The following is a 15,297-nucleotide window of genomic DNA, read 5'->3' as shown; positions in this document are numbered from 1 at the left end:
TCCAAATCTTGTGTGAGCTTAAAACAATTTCATCCAAGATTCAGTCAACATGAATGTAACACAGAGATACAGTGGATGATTCAAAATGGGTGCGTGAATTAGTTACTTTTCATTGTTGAGATTGAAGGCATGTGTATTGGACATAGTATGAATTAGTTACTTTTCATTGTTGAGATTTCAGGCTTAATTTGTGCTACCACCCTAATTGTGGATCTAATATTGATCTTGAGTTTAAAAAAGAAAAAGAAAAAGAAAAAAACAACTGTTAAAAGATTGTGAAGGATGCTAAGGAATACTTTTATCCACCAAGATAGATGAGGATTATTCATGCATTAAACGAGAGGTTAGAGGCTTGTGAGGGTAATGAGAACCAAAGCAAAGAAAATGGAAGTGATGCACAAGCAAGAGAGGGAAGTAAAGCACCTTTTGGAGGAGATAAAGTGCGTCCAATAAAGTTCAAGGCATATCAGATATGAAGACAAGCTAAGGAAGAAAGGATGCAAAATATACCTTGAAAGATTAAAAAAACTTAAGCAAGAGTCTCAATTCAAAATTTACATGTCATTTTGAATTAAGAAGTTCCAATTTCGAATTCAACTCATGGGCATTCCAAAGTTCACTTACAAATTTGAAATCAATTTCATTTTGAATTTACCCTGATTTTGACATTAGGGGTTGTTTTGGTATTCTAAGTTTCATTTTAATTCCAATTCACTCTCCAAGACATCAACACAATTCAAAATCAATTGGAAACATTTAGAAATTATTTAGTATTTTTATTGTGGGGGCATTATCCCACGCGTCCACCCGCGAGTACTTCCACACGTCTGACCACGTGGCATCGTCCCAGTTAGGCCACATGTCACTTCTCTCACCACTGCTCGAACAACCTTCAAGGCATCTGGAGACATCCTGTCCGGACCATTTGTGCCACTAAGCGGCCCTCATAGCCTCAAATCTTCTCTGATATGTGAGGCCCTGACTAGTTGACACCAGATTGACTGATGGGATTCTTCCCATCCTCACGTCTACTTCAGTAGACAGGCACGTCAAGTCTCAAGCCATCAGCAAGATTGAAAGGATGGCAAGTTATGTCATGACGCGCCGTCTAACACGGCCCCCTAGCCGCCCTGCAGATGTGATGATTGCCCTGTCACTACTATGCAATCATCACTACAAGGGCCAGCTCAGCACTACTGAGCCCTTCTCCACCTTTGAACACTATAAAAACCCTACTATAATAAAACAGAATGAGGACACTGTGAGCTCTTTGACTCTCTTTCTTTCTTTCTCTCTCTCTCTCTCTCTCTCTCTCTCTCTCTCTCTCTCTTGGGGTTTCTATTTCATCCCTAACGTCTGACTTAGGCTTCGGATGGTGTGTCCGAACATTTTTGTGCAGGGAAGTAGAAAGCCCAGATTTCGGTACCAGAGCGGGAGCTTTCACTGCCACGTCTAAGGGAGGAATCCATCCTCAGTTGACCTGGCATCAACATTGGCGTCCTCTGTGGGAACCCGATAAAGATGTCAACACCTTCTAGAAGTCGATCGTTAGCCATGGGTAGTGAAAACTACTTCAACTGGTGCGAGAGTATAGAAAAACACCAGCGCAAGAGCAAGAGTCAGATGCAAGCCCTGCTCCGCGAGACAAGGAGACTTAGGGAGGAGAACAAAGTGTTGCGTATTCAGGTGTCCTCATTGGGCCCTCCTCGTAGACGATAACCTAGAAGTCAGCGCACGAACTCCAGATAAAACGAGAAGGCTATGTATCCTGGGAATACAGAGTTCCCCTGTAATGAACAAGAAATACAACCTGAGGAAAGATCCCCGCCAACTTGCCATGCGCAGCAAGATGAGAGCTCCGACTCTACTCGCGCCTCATCAAAAAGGAGACGCGATAGGAAGTCCCAAGCTATCGGATGCAATGTACACAAGGCTAGGGCCTCAGATGCATGGCGCGAGGAGGAAACCGCATGTAGCGACGGCCCAAGAGGAATGTCCTGGTCCCTTAACTGCACCAGCCATTACCGATTGGCTCCCTCATCCACCAGTACAACAACCAGTGGGGGATCTGGTCAATAGGGGTCCCAGCTCTATCAGCAAGTGACTAGACGACATGCTCTCCATGTCTTTCAGCCCTCACATCATCAACTACGATCCTCCAAGAGGGTTCATGGTCCTAAAATTCTCTACATATGATGGAACCAACGATCCATTTGACCACATCATGCACTACAAGCAACTCATGACCCTTGACATAGGGAATGGCATGCTACTGTGCAAGGTCTTTCCAGCCAACCTCCAAGGCTAGACTCTTTCATGGTTCCATCGTCTCCCAATGAACTCCGTGAATAACTTTCGGAAACTATCGGAGGCCTTTGTGAGACAATATCTGTGCTCAGCACGGCACAAACAAAACATCAATACCCTGCAAAACATAAAAATACAGGAAAATGAATCGATGAGGGAATTTGTGAATTGGTTCAGGCAAACTACTTACAAATTTTTAAAAGGAATATCTACTCGAGTACGCCCTTCTTTGAATCTCTCACCAAGAAACCTCCAACAACTATGGATGATTTGTTCAAACGAGCAAACAAATATTCCATGCTTGATGACGACATCCGTGCAGCTACTCAACAAGTCCTGGTCACCAGTCGACCTACCAGAAACGACTCAGCTCGGTGTTCCAAAACCATGAGCCAACGGAGGCAGGTGGGTAGGGAGCAAGGCAAATAACAACAATTAGACCAAGCCAGTCTCACTTCCCTCAACATTTCATATGAGAAGCTCATCCCCATGATACGTGAACTATCTGATTTCAGATGGTCGAAGCCAATAAAGACGGATCCGGCTAAAAGGGATTGAAGCAGAAAGTGTGCCTATCACAAGGACCATGGCCACATCACAGAGAAATGTAAAAGCCTCCACCACTTGGTGGAGAAGTTAATAAGAGTCAGGCATCTAAAACAGTACGTCCGCTCAGAGGAAAAATGTGGGAAGGTAGCCGAAATCCGGCCACCACGGCCCCCACAACTTTAGCGGCTCTTAGAGACATAATTAACTACATTTATGGGGCACCCGTTGATGAAAAATACAACTCTAAACGGAAGAGGAAAATGTTACTTTGAGCTACCTCCATACGATAGCAGGTTAGTTCCATCCAACTTGGCTTGCCTCCTGGGGGCATGCGCCCAATAGATGGGGTAATCACCTTTCCTCCAGTAGACCCCAACCGGGTGCTACAGCCCCATGAAGATGCCCTGATCCTGACTTTAGGGATCAACGACTTCGACGTAAGGCGGATCTTAGTTGATCCAGGCAGTTCAATCGACCTGTTACAGATGTCCGCATTCAAACAAATGGGATTCCTACCATCAACTCTAGAAAATCCCGAACGAATACTATCAGGATTCAATGGAGTTTCAACTACCTCTCTGGGAGATGTCGTGCTACCCGTCCAAGTCGTGCCAGTTATCCAGAATGTGCAGTTCTCAATGGTGGAAGACTTGTCCCCTTTCAACCCCATCATGGGGTGCACATGACTGCATGGCATGAAGGTCATCCCCTCTACGTATCACCAAATGGTAAGTTACCTAATTGAGGACGGACATATCAACCTCTATGGAAGCCAGTTGGCTGCACGCCAATGTTATCAGATAGCACGAGAGACCAGATCCGCCATTGATGGCGAGCCGCCCACAGAGCGAACCAAGAGCGAACACGCTTGACATTTAGAAGAAACCTTTCGTTTGATGAAAGCATACAACATGAAGCTGAATTTGGCCAAGTGCGTCTTTGGAGTCAGCGCAGGCAAGTTCATGGGATTCATGGTTACACAAAAGGGAATAAAATTCAATCTAGACCAAATCAAAGTCGTTATGGAGACATTCTCCCTAAGTTCCAAAAAAGAACGGCAGCGCCTCACAAACCGTCTAGTTGTGTTTGGATGCTTTATAGCTCGTTTCATAGACAAGCTAAGGCATTTTTTCCTTGCACTAAAAGGGGCCAGCATGATCGAATGGACAAGTGACTGCGAGCAAGCATTTAAAGAGATTAAAGGTTATCTTATGCAGCCACCCATTCTGAGTAATCCTCAGCCTGGCGAAGAACTGTACATGTATCTAGCAATATCTGATTGTGTTGTCAGTGTTGTACTATTTCTTAACGAGAAAGATAAAGAACATAGACCCATCTACTATGCAAGCAAGGTCATGGTTGACACGGAAATACAATACTCCAAGATGGAATAGACGACTTTAGCCTTAAAGAGTGTTGTGCAGAAGCTCTGCCCTTACTTTGAAGCCCATCAGGTAACCATGCTCACTAATCAACCACTCAGAAGTATTTTGCATAAACCTGACCTGTCTGGAAGAATATTGAAGTGGGCCACAGAACCGAGTGAGTACAGAATCAAATATCAACCTAAGTTGGCCATGAAGAAGCAAGTCATGGTTGATTTCATAGCTGAGATCCCTCAGAAGCCGTCTCAACTCATATGACCTATTGAAAAGGGATGGTGGATTCTCCACGTTGACGGAGCATCCCGAGTCTCGGGGTCCGGAGTGGGCCTCCTCTTACAATCACTAATTGGAGAACAGTTGGAACAGGCTATCAGGCTCAGGTTCCCAGCCTCTAATAACGAAGCCGAGTATGAGGTTATCCTATCCAGATTGGGTCTTGCTCTTGCTTTGTCAGCATCTAAGCTCAAAATATGCAGTGACTCTCAACTAGTTGTTGGGCAGATTCAAGGGGAGTACGAAGCCAAGGACGAACACATGGCTCAGCACCTTTCTAAGGTATGAAATACCTTGGATAAATTAAGCAAGCAGGCCATCAAAAGAATCCTCCGCATAGAAGATGTACAAGTCGACGCCTTGGCTGGAATAACTGTTACACTCCCTATAAAGGAAGTAGTATTACTGTCCGTCCACCTCCAAACTACTTCATCAATTGTAGTCGCACATGTATGCAACATCAGTGAAACAAGCGTTGGTTAGATGCACGAGATCGAAACCTACCTCTAGACAGAGGATTTGCTTGAAGAAAGCAAACGAGCACATAAGATCCAGGTGCAAGCTGCTCGCTTCACTCTGATCAGGGACAGCCTCTACAAGCGATCCTTTGGAGGTTCGTACCTCAGGTGCTTAAACAACGCGGAAGCATAGTATGTATTGGTAGAACTACATGAAGGTGTATGTGACAATCACATAGGGGACCTAAACCCTAGGGATCCTAAAAGACAATCGTCAGAAAACACACCCCGAAGCGACATACCGCCTGACAAAACGCCTCGGTGGAAGTGTCTCTCCTGTAAACAATTGACACGTGTCTCACTCACACTGGGGGACTCCAAGGGACAATTTCAACCTATCCACCTCTACCTAAACACAAGTGCACGAGCTGAAAAGGGCATTGTGAGGGCCTTATCCCACGTGTCCACCCTTGAGTACTTCCATGCGTTTGACCACGTGGCATCGTCCTAGCTAGGCCACATGTCACTTCTCTCACCACTACTCGAACAACCTTCAAGGCATCCGGAGACATCTTGTTTGGACCATTTGCGCCATTAAGCGGCCCACATAGCCTCAAATTTTTTCTGATATGCGAGGTCTTGGCTAGTTGACACCAGATTGATTAATGGGATTCTTCTCATCCTCACGTCTACTTCAATAGACAGGCACGTCAAGTCTTAGGCCATCAGCAAGATTGAAAGGACAGCAAGCTATGTCATGACGCGTCGTCTGACACAGCCCCCAGCCGCCCTGCAGATGTGATGATTGTTTTGTCACTATTACGCAATCATCACTACAAGGGTTAGCTCAACACTACTGAACCCTTCTCTACCTTTGAACACTATAAAAAAACCCTATTGTAATAGAACAGAATGGGGACACTGTGAGCTCTCTGACTCTCTCTCTCTCTTGGGGTTTCTATTTCATCCCTAAAGTATGACTTAGGCTTCGGAGGGTGTGTTCGGACATCTTTGTACAAGGAAGCAGAAAGCCCAAATTCCGATACCGAAGTAAGAGCTTTCACTGCCACATCTAAAAGAGGAATCCATCCTCAGTTGACCTTTCATCAACATTTATGATGTAATTTTGATCAAAGTGACTAATAAGAGAGTGTCAAATGTTAAGGTTTTTCCCATACTATATAAACACTCTTAGTTTAGGGTTTAAGAGTTCTAAATGTTGAATTTTTATGAGTTTTTGAAGAAGAAGATGTTTTAGGCTTGTTTTCTTTAGCTTGATTTGGATGCATGACCCAAAATAAATATGAAATTGTAACGATAACCTCTCTTTTTAATTTTGTTGATAAATGACCCTCTTTGGACTCTTTTACCCCTTTCTACTTTGTTTGCCTTCAAAAACATCAACTTTCCACTTTATTTTTCACTCATTTCACCATTTCTTTATAATATATTTACTTTTTCAATTCATTTTATTTAAAATATGAATTTCTCATTGACGACATTCTAAACTATATGGGAGTTAAGTTTAATTTACAAAAAACTGAAATCAAGTTAAGTTCTCGATCATAATGATAATTAATCTAAATTATTCTATAGAGAAGTTTCATTTATAAAGAACTTAACAAAAAATAAGTTTTTCCTTTCATCAAAGAACTTGATCATAATAATCTGAATTATATTGTGGTTCAGTTTCATTTAGAAAAAAAAAACATTAAATAAAGTTAAGTTTTCATTTTATTTATGAATCTCAATTAGAATGTTCTTTTATTTTATTTCATTTTCAAACCTAATCAAGCCCAACTACACAAAAAAAAAAAAAAAAAAAAAAAACCTTGATAAAAAACAATCAGAAAAAACTCTAATCAAAATCCCAATAAAAAAACAAAAACAAAAATCTCCAATAAAAATTTGAAACTCAATAAAATTCAATTGCAAAAAATCCTAATAAAAAACAAGCACAAAAAAAAAAATCCAATCCAAATCCTTCCCCCCGCCCCCCAAAAAAAAAAAAAAAAAAAAATCCAAACAAAAAATAAAAACAAAAATCTCTAATAAAAAAAATCTTCAACAAAAAATAACTATAAAAAATATATATAAACAAACAAAAAATCCTAATAAAAACAACTAAAAACTCTAACAAAAATAAATGCAAAAAATACCAACTAAAAATAAATGCGAAAATCCCCCACAAAAAAACAATGGCAAAAACCTCGACAAAAAACTACTGTACAATTGGAAAATGAGAGAGAGAGAGAGAGAGAGTAAATAGTTATCCCTTAAGGAAGCGTGAATTGAATAAGAAAAAGAGAGTTAGGTATCAAAATGAGGGAAATGAATTAGGAATTAGGGGTAATGACATTGTTGTTAAAATAAAGAAGGGCAAAAAATGTCTGAAATGGGTTAATCTTTTAAAAAAAGATGAAGGGATGTCACTTTTCCAATTTTAAAAATATTTCCACTATATCTCTTGAGTTATCTTTGTTGAAACAAATTGGCAATAGAGCAAATGATTAAAGAACTCAAGTCGATTGTTTTTTGTGAAGGAAGAGTAAAAAAAAAAAAAAACTTTGATTATGAAGAATTTCAAAGAGTTATATTAAAAAAGGCTGGCACGAGTAACACAAGTGTAAGCTCTCAACTTTCTTCTATTATGTTATTCAAAGGTGAAAGTTATTATTTTTAATGTGTGAAAATGGAAACCTTATTTTTGTCTCAAGATGTCTTGGGAGACTTGGTTGAAAATCGATTTGATAAACCTAAAAGTGTGAGTAATGGAAAAATCTCATATCTCATTGTTTCCTAAGGTTGGATTAGATTAGGAACATACATATCCTAGGCTTTTCTAAATCCTATGCATAGTAAAAAAAAATTGCATTTTTAAATTTTATATGAATTTAAAATATGCTAGCAAAAACCATACCTAATATTCGAATATTCCCGAATTGATTCCATGTGATGAAAATGAAGAATGAAGTTGTATGAAGTCTCTAAAACCCGAAGTCTTCCACCTTTGATGACTCGAACTTTGATCTTGATACACTTCCGATGGGGATGGAAAAGATGATAAAGACTATGACTCTCAATTCTCTAGAAAAAGTTATGGAAACCTTAAACCTTATGAAAATTCCAGACAACAATCGAAGGAAAAGGGTTGGGTTGGGGTTTTGGGGGTTTTAAAAATGAAATAGTGATTTTGCCCTTACTTAAACACGTCACGTGTTCAACACAAGTGTCTTCCATTTATTACAACTAATACCATTATACAACAAATGTACATTGCATGTATTTATGAAGTATGAAAAATACATTGTTCGATTTTAAATGTGATGAGACATTGTGAAAAACGTAGTATAGATTAAAGGGTAAAGTGTAATAATTTCATTTTAAACAAAAGCACATAAATCCATTCCCTGTTCGAAATTTATGGCCACTTGGATGAATCCAGGCTCAAGTTCATTCACGGCTGTAGGGGCAAATTCAACAAGAAATGATAGGAACACGTACTCCTAAGTTTATCAATGGCCATACCAAACTTACTCATATTTCAAACCCTAGGTATTATTATGTTTCAGAAGTTGCATACTTACCCGTCTCACCAATTGCTGTTTTGCCTTTTGAAATCCGATAAATCAATGATTGGTGTTAGCACAGCCATCGGTCTCCAATTATTTTAGTGAAGACCATTTGATGATAGTGGGCACCTTTAGTGAGTGACGAGTTACTTTCCAGTGATCCTGATTAGTCCCGCAAGTTTCTTTTGGTACATTGATGGGTTGGCACGCAATACAGTACATAGACATGGTCCCTGGATACTGGAGAAAATAAAAAAGGCTACCACCACTCAGAAATGTATAGACCTACTTTTTCTCCTTTTCTCCTTTTTCTCTATGTTAATTGTTCTAAATGGCCAATTCAAAATCCATATTCAGATTTACCTGCGCTTAAATTAATGTTCCTTTGTTTTTCTTGCATTTGGTTCAATATTGGTCCCTCATTGCCATTGCTGTTGCCATTTTACCCTCCATACAACCTAGCCCCCACCATAATTTGGCCCCTAGTGATTGCTACGAAAGCCTGTTTTTTCACCACTCGTTTGATTGTACAAATGTGGGTCAACCCAATCTCCTCTATGCACTGGACATGAAGTGCCAATAACCATAGGATCTGTTATGATGTTACAGGGAGAGAGGGCCATTGCCTCTCACATCGGGCTTTGTCTTCACCCAATAGCTCAATGACAACTACCATTAAATGCCTTTGTTACTTACAGGGAGGACCTGAATAACCAGCAGACCCACCATGAAAAACTCAGAAAGGCGAATGCCTTTTTCAAAAAAAAAAAAAGGGTCTTAACTCATAATTCAGAACATTATAACACATTGAAATTAACAATATCTGCTAAGAGATACTAGTATATAACCCTGCTCAAAAACAAAAGAATATATTTAGAAGCTTGCCAAGGCAGGTCACTAAATAGCCGGCCGTCACATTTGCCAGCAGATACCAAATATATTAACTACAAAGAGGCATTAATTAATAAGAAATATCTCCAGTGTGCTACGTGTTATGTGGCTGCCAAAAGCCAAAACATTGATTGAAAATGATTTAGAGACATGTCTAGTTAGAAATTAATTTATTTTGGTGTATACAAGGATATATGTACGTTCAGTGAAATCTCCAAGTTTTGAGCAAGGGATCAAGGAGCTATTCAAGCGCATGTAGTTTGTAAAGATGAGTTGTTGGAAATAATATATATATATATATATATAGACTATAATTATAAATTCTATCATTGAATCTTACATTTATCCAATAATAAGCAGGTTCCCTCAATGTCATGAGAGGAGTTCCTTTCAATGGGAAGGAGCAGGAATTTCTGTAATTTTATTGAACTTAAGAAACATGTAAATTCGCCTTTTTCAAACTCTTGCATGGGACTCAGACCGTAAGGAAACACAAATGTGGCATGCATTTGGTGGCGAAGGATTCTCCCGTGGATGGATAAGATTCTCACCTTCACCCGTGCATGCACAGTGGGGCTACTGAAGATATTTGAATATATGGCCAGCTATATATTAGTGCTTAGAGAATTATAAAATATAATATGATTTAAAAGTTATAATTACTTATTACTCTTTTAAAATTTAAATTTACAGTTTATTCAGAAATCAATAGTTTTCTGCATCAACCCCATAAACAAGATGTACAAGAATGGTAAAAGATGATATATTCTGGAAGAAGATTTTGGATTTCAAAAATGAAATTGGGGGTGACTGAGATTAACAACTGTAAGTAATATTAAAATGTTTTTGATGAAAGGAAAGTAGAATAGAAAAGGCTGTGTGGACTCCAGCCACAGAAGCAGCGGTAGTGCCAAAACAACAAATAATAGTGGACGCATTACCCACCAACTACCTCATCTTTTTTTTCCCTTCTATTCCCTTCGTAGTTGCGACCCTTCTCTGTCAGGCAGTTGTTCGCGAGAAGAGCAGACGATAATCAAGCAGACTGTGACCTATTACATTACACCTGTGTTTGCTGTGCTGTTGTTGCTGCTATTGGTTGGATATGGCAGCCAGGGTGAGGGTGGTGGTAATGTTATTCTGCCTCTTGGTTTTCTTGATACCCCCATCATCTGCCGGTGGTCGGAAGCTGGAGATAAAGAAGCACTTGAAGCGTCTGAACAAGCGTGCTGTTAAAACCATTAAGGTTCGCTTCTTTTTCCCTTTCTTTCACTTTTTCTCCTTTTTCCCCTTTTTCCCTTTTCCTCTAATAATGATTCTTATATATCCTAAGCCAGCTCGTGTTATTGAATCAGTATATATTATTATGGGTATCGGTTTTGGTTTTAGTCCACAATGTAAACTCTGGTGACAATAACTGAGTAATTGTATGCAACGATGGCTTGTCATTACTAAAAACAGAGCCGAGATGGAGATATAATCGACTGTGTCCGAGTAACCCACCAACCAGCTTTTGATCATCCCATGCTGAAGAATCATACAATTCAGGTCTCTACTCAGGTTCTCTGTGGTTTCAATTTCAATGCTTGGGTGGTTTGTAATTTAACTTCTTCTTGCCAAATTTTGTTGTTATAGATGAAACCAAGTTTTCACCCAGAAGGGCTTTTTACTGAGATGAAGGCGCCGTCCAAGTCCCATAAAAGATCAAAGCCTGTTACTCAGCTGTGGCAGCTGAACGGAAGGTGCCCAAAAGGAACTGTTCCCATCAGAAGAACAAAGAGAGAAGATGTTCTAAGAGCCAACTCCATCAGCAGATTTGGAAAGAAGAAACACAGAACCTTTCCTCAACCAAGGTCTGCAGATCCTGACCTCATCAGTCAAAGTGGCCATCAGGTAACATGCAGATCCAAATTACTTCCTCTAAGTAAGAATCCTTTTCTTTTAGTTTCTTGGTCTTGATGATTTTGTTGTTCTTTTTCTGAATTCTTGTGGATTTTTCAGCATGCAATAGTTTATGTGGAAGGAGATAAGTATTATGGAGCAAAGGCAACCGTAAACGTTTGGGAACCCAAAATCCAGCAGCCCAATGAATTCAGCCTTTCTCAGATGTGGATCTTAGGAGGTTCTTTTGGTGAAGATCTCAACAGCATTGAAGTTGGTTGGCAGGTACTTTTTCTATTTCTATTTTTATTTTCATCTAATCTTACAAAGGAAATTTTGAATTATCCCTGCCCAAAATTAATTTTTGAGCTTTCTACCAATTTCTTTCATTTTGAGGGAAAAATTCCAACCACGCTCATTATTTTTTTTAACAACTACAATTATGCATTTGGAAATGCTCTTTTAACTTAAATTATTGCTTTTCATTTTTTCAAACAAAGAACTAAAAACAAACCGTTTTTTGGGTAAACGCAGATTTTTTTTCTAAGGCACTGGCTTTTCTCTTTCCAAAATAAGCAGTGCTGTAAAACAGTGTTATAATTTGAACAGGCCAACTCTCATTTTTCCTATTTCTTAGAACACTTTTTTTTTTTTTTTTTCTATTCCACTTTGTGAAAGTTGAAGTGATTTTGAATCATCCCAATCTTCAATTTTTCATGTCATCATCCTCATTTTCTAATGATGATCTCCATGAATATCTGCATATATTACTTCAAACTAGCACACTTTTGAAATCATATAAGTGATGTTATAGTACTTTTTTGTAATGTTGAAGTGGAACAGGTACGATTGATGGGCTGAAGTAATTTCAGGGAAATATGGACCAAAAAAAAAAAGGGTGTGAAAGAAAGGCTCAGAGTCCAGTTTTTGAGGAATGGGTGTTACTGTGGTTTTAGGCACTCTTATACCTCTAGCATTGTTTTTTAGTTTTAACAACAGTGTCCTGAAATTTATTTTTTCCTCTCAAAATAAAGTATTTTGGTAGAAACTCTTAAGCAAACACAATACCTGCAATCTTTTGTTTTGTCATTTCATTTTTTTCCCTCTCTTCTGATTCAAAAACAGGTCAGCCCAGATCTATATGGAGATAACAACAGTAGACTCTTCACATACTGGACGGTGAGCTTCCATATTTTCTATCTTTTTTAGTGGCTTTTTATTTTTATTTATTTTCTGAGGATCTCTTTCTCCCACACAAAGGACAGAGTGATGCATATCAAGCGACGGGTTGTTATAACCTCCTCTGCTCAGGCTTTGTTCAAATCAACAATGAAATAGCAATGGGTGCGAGCATCTTCCCTGTTTCCCGTTATCACGGTTCCCAATATGATATCAGCATACTTGTGTGGAAGGTAAAAGGCAATGAACATGATTGGTGCCTGGTTAAAAATTTTAAATTGAAGATTTTGGACAGCCAAATAAAATATACCTATTCAAACTTATTTTATAAAATAAAAAAATTTAAAAAAAAATCTGCATATTTATATTTATGTGTGTAATATCTATTCATGTAATGAATGCATGCCTTTTTCCTCTGAACATATCTTCTGTTTATTGAAATCGGTACCTAATTATGAAATATTGGGTTAATATTTTGTAGGATCCAAAAGAGGGTAATTGGTGGATGCAATTTGGAAATGACTATGTGCTGGGGTATTGGCCAGCCCTACTTTTCTCGTACCTATCTGACAGTGCTTCCATGATTGAATGGGGAGGGGAGGTTGTTAACTCCGAAGCTGATGGACAGCACACCTCAACTCAAATGGGCAGTGGTCATTTCCCAGGAGAAGGGTTTGGTAAGGCTAGTTATTTCAGGAATATTCAAATTGTTGATGGATCCAACAGTCTACGACCTCCTAAAGACATTGGCACTTTCACTGAGCAATCCAGCTGCTACGATGTCCAACATGGAAACCATGGTGAGTGGGGGAGCTACTTGTACTATGGTGGTCCTGGTAGAAATCCCAATTGCCCATGATCAAATTGAAAAAAGCAGGGCCTCCTTCAATTCTTCTCTCCCACATATATCACTCAAAGCACCCATGTGCCCTTGTTTTGATTAATTCATTATTATACATCTCCTTTATTCTTAGTCTAGCCTGGTAACCTCTGAATCTTCTTTCTGTCTGTATCAAGATGGTCTGGCTCTTTAGAGCCCTCCACATGAAATGTTGGAGACAGAGAGGTGATCCAGTTTCTTATGCTTAAAGAAACAGGCACCTTTGTTACATGTGTTTGTCTATTTGTGAGTTGTTAATGCATGAATAATATTCTTATGGTTAAGTAATTCAATCTCTGTAATGTGTAATAAAGGTTAATGGAAACTTCCCTTTTGGCTTGGTTAATGGCAGGGTTGGGCTCTTGTTGTGATGCCTGAGCCTCAATCATATGGTATTTGAAAACACAGTTTTTCTTGGCAATCCGAAGGAAAATCCTCTTGTCGACACCCACAGTCATACATGATAATTGGAAAAAGTTTCACAATTTCCACTGATTATGGATCAAAGGAAAATTTAACTTATAACCTGTTGAATTGCTTTCATTTTTCCAAATAGTTAATTCAAATTTATGCTATGGAAAATAAGATGCAACCACTTCCAAAATAATAACAATAATAATTCCAAAGCCATTGAAATGCAATAAAGAAAAAAAAAATGCACCCATTTGACAAATTACGTAAAGCATAAAATCCATTCTGTACTTTCATCTGAAGGATGAAAATGCATTTATTTAATACAGCACAAACAACACACCCATTACTATTTATTTACTGGAGGGAATAGAAGCCAGCTTCGTACAAAATACGCACGCTCCTTCAACTTCAACCAATCCTGCAAAGGACACAGCAAAACATAATTAAATGATTTTGGTTAGTATGAAAACTGTAACTATGGAGGGGGACCGGCAGATTTAAGTATGTAAGAGCTATACTTGGAACAATCCACATTGGCTGAAACAGTGAAGGGCAAGCTGATTTTGCAGTTCCCTGGAAGACCCTTTGCCAATTGAGGATTGGGATTTAATTTCTTGGCTGCTGTCTTAATGCACTCACAAGCAGCCTTCTTATCGGCTGAGGTTGATGCAGAAGATGCGAGATTTGAGGCTCCAGTGCAACATGCAGCTGGTGGCATCCCACTGCCATTCACAAGGTAGTTCACACAAGGTCTCAGGTCCTTAATTACATCACTGCATGCAATTGCAGCTTCTGCAGCTGGGGCAAGTACGATAAGAAGCATGAGGGTAGCCGTGGCTGGGACTGCTACACTAGAATATTTCATTGTGAGAGAGAATAGATAAGACTAAGCTGAGGTTGCTTTGGATTTTCTGGTTTTTATAGGAGATCTAATTGGAAGCTCACTACTAGTACAAGAAAACTGTGATAATCGTACAAATTTTGCACTAGTCACTGAATACAAAAAAGAAGATTTATTTATTTTAGGTGTGGTTGGAAGAAGTCAAAATTTGGTGGGATTGATTAAGCTGGGGTTATATAATTCCTCCAAGTTAACGCAGCTGTCATTTTAGCCTACTTGTACACTCATACAACGTGAACGCACTATTTGATGAGGAGATCACCTCTATCCCTACTCTACTTCGATATCATGGTTGCATACCAAAATAAATGTACTTGGCCTTCTTCAAGTAATAACCAGAAAGATGCATAACGGAGGATTGCTAATCGTGACTCGTGAGAAGATTGCCACCTTTCACAGATCCACTGTAGACCCCACAAATGGATGTCTCAACCTTGTACGATATCATTTAAGAAAAGACATGATTGAGTAAAGTAAGTTCTGAAATGGACTATTGAGTATCATCTAGCTGTGCAGCATTTGTACAATTTCTTAAAAGTTTTGCGCAAATTTAGAAGAAATGGAGAAAGTGAAGTTGTACCCTTCTCATTTTAACAAATTTGTTTCA

General features: G+C 39.0%; 2 protein-coding genes across 2 annotated transcripts; one reads left to right on the top strand and one right to left on the bottom strand.

Annotated features, from left to right (window-relative positions):
* The first annotated feature begins 10,241 nt into the window (after positions 1–10,241).
* LOC100247715 (protein neprosin) lies at positions 10,242–13,721 on the top strand. The gene is made up of 7 exons (XM_002269463.5): positions 10,242–10,681; positions 10,897–10,983; positions 11,071–11,328; positions 11,437–11,601; positions 12,442–12,495; positions 12,582–12,728; positions 12,977–13,721. The coding sequence occupies exons 1-7, from the start codon at positions 10,541–10,543 to the stop codon at positions 13,352–13,354; spliced, it is 1,230 nt and encodes a 409-aa protein (XP_002269499.1). The 5' UTR covers positions 10,242–10,540; the 3' UTR covers positions 13,355–13,721.
* Positions 13,722–14,048: 327 nt separating this feature from the next.
* Positions 14,049–14,777, bottom strand: LOC100245930 (non-specific lipid-transfer protein 8). The gene is made up of 2 exons (XM_002269584.4): positions 14,308–14,777; positions 14,049–14,207 (listed from the first exon to the last, which is right to left on the bottom strand). Exons 1-2 carry the CDS (start codon positions 14,652–14,654, stop codon positions 14,198–14,200), a joined length of 357 nt encoding a protein of 118 aa, XP_002269620.1. The 5' UTR covers positions 14,655–14,777; the 3' UTR covers positions 14,049–14,197.
* Positions 14,778–15,297: the final 520 nt, after the last annotated feature.

The sequence above is a fragment of the Vitis vinifera genome, chromosome 13 (assembly GCF_030704535.1).
Source record: "Vitis vinifera cultivar Pinot Noir 40024 chromosome 13, ASM3070453v1".
Taxonomy (NCBI): Eukaryota; Viridiplantae; Streptophyta; class Magnoliopsida; order Vitales; family Vitaceae; genus Vitis; species Vitis vinifera.
The sequence above is the reverse complement of the archived record's forward strand: the minus strand, read 5'-3'. Positions and strand labels throughout refer to the sequence as shown.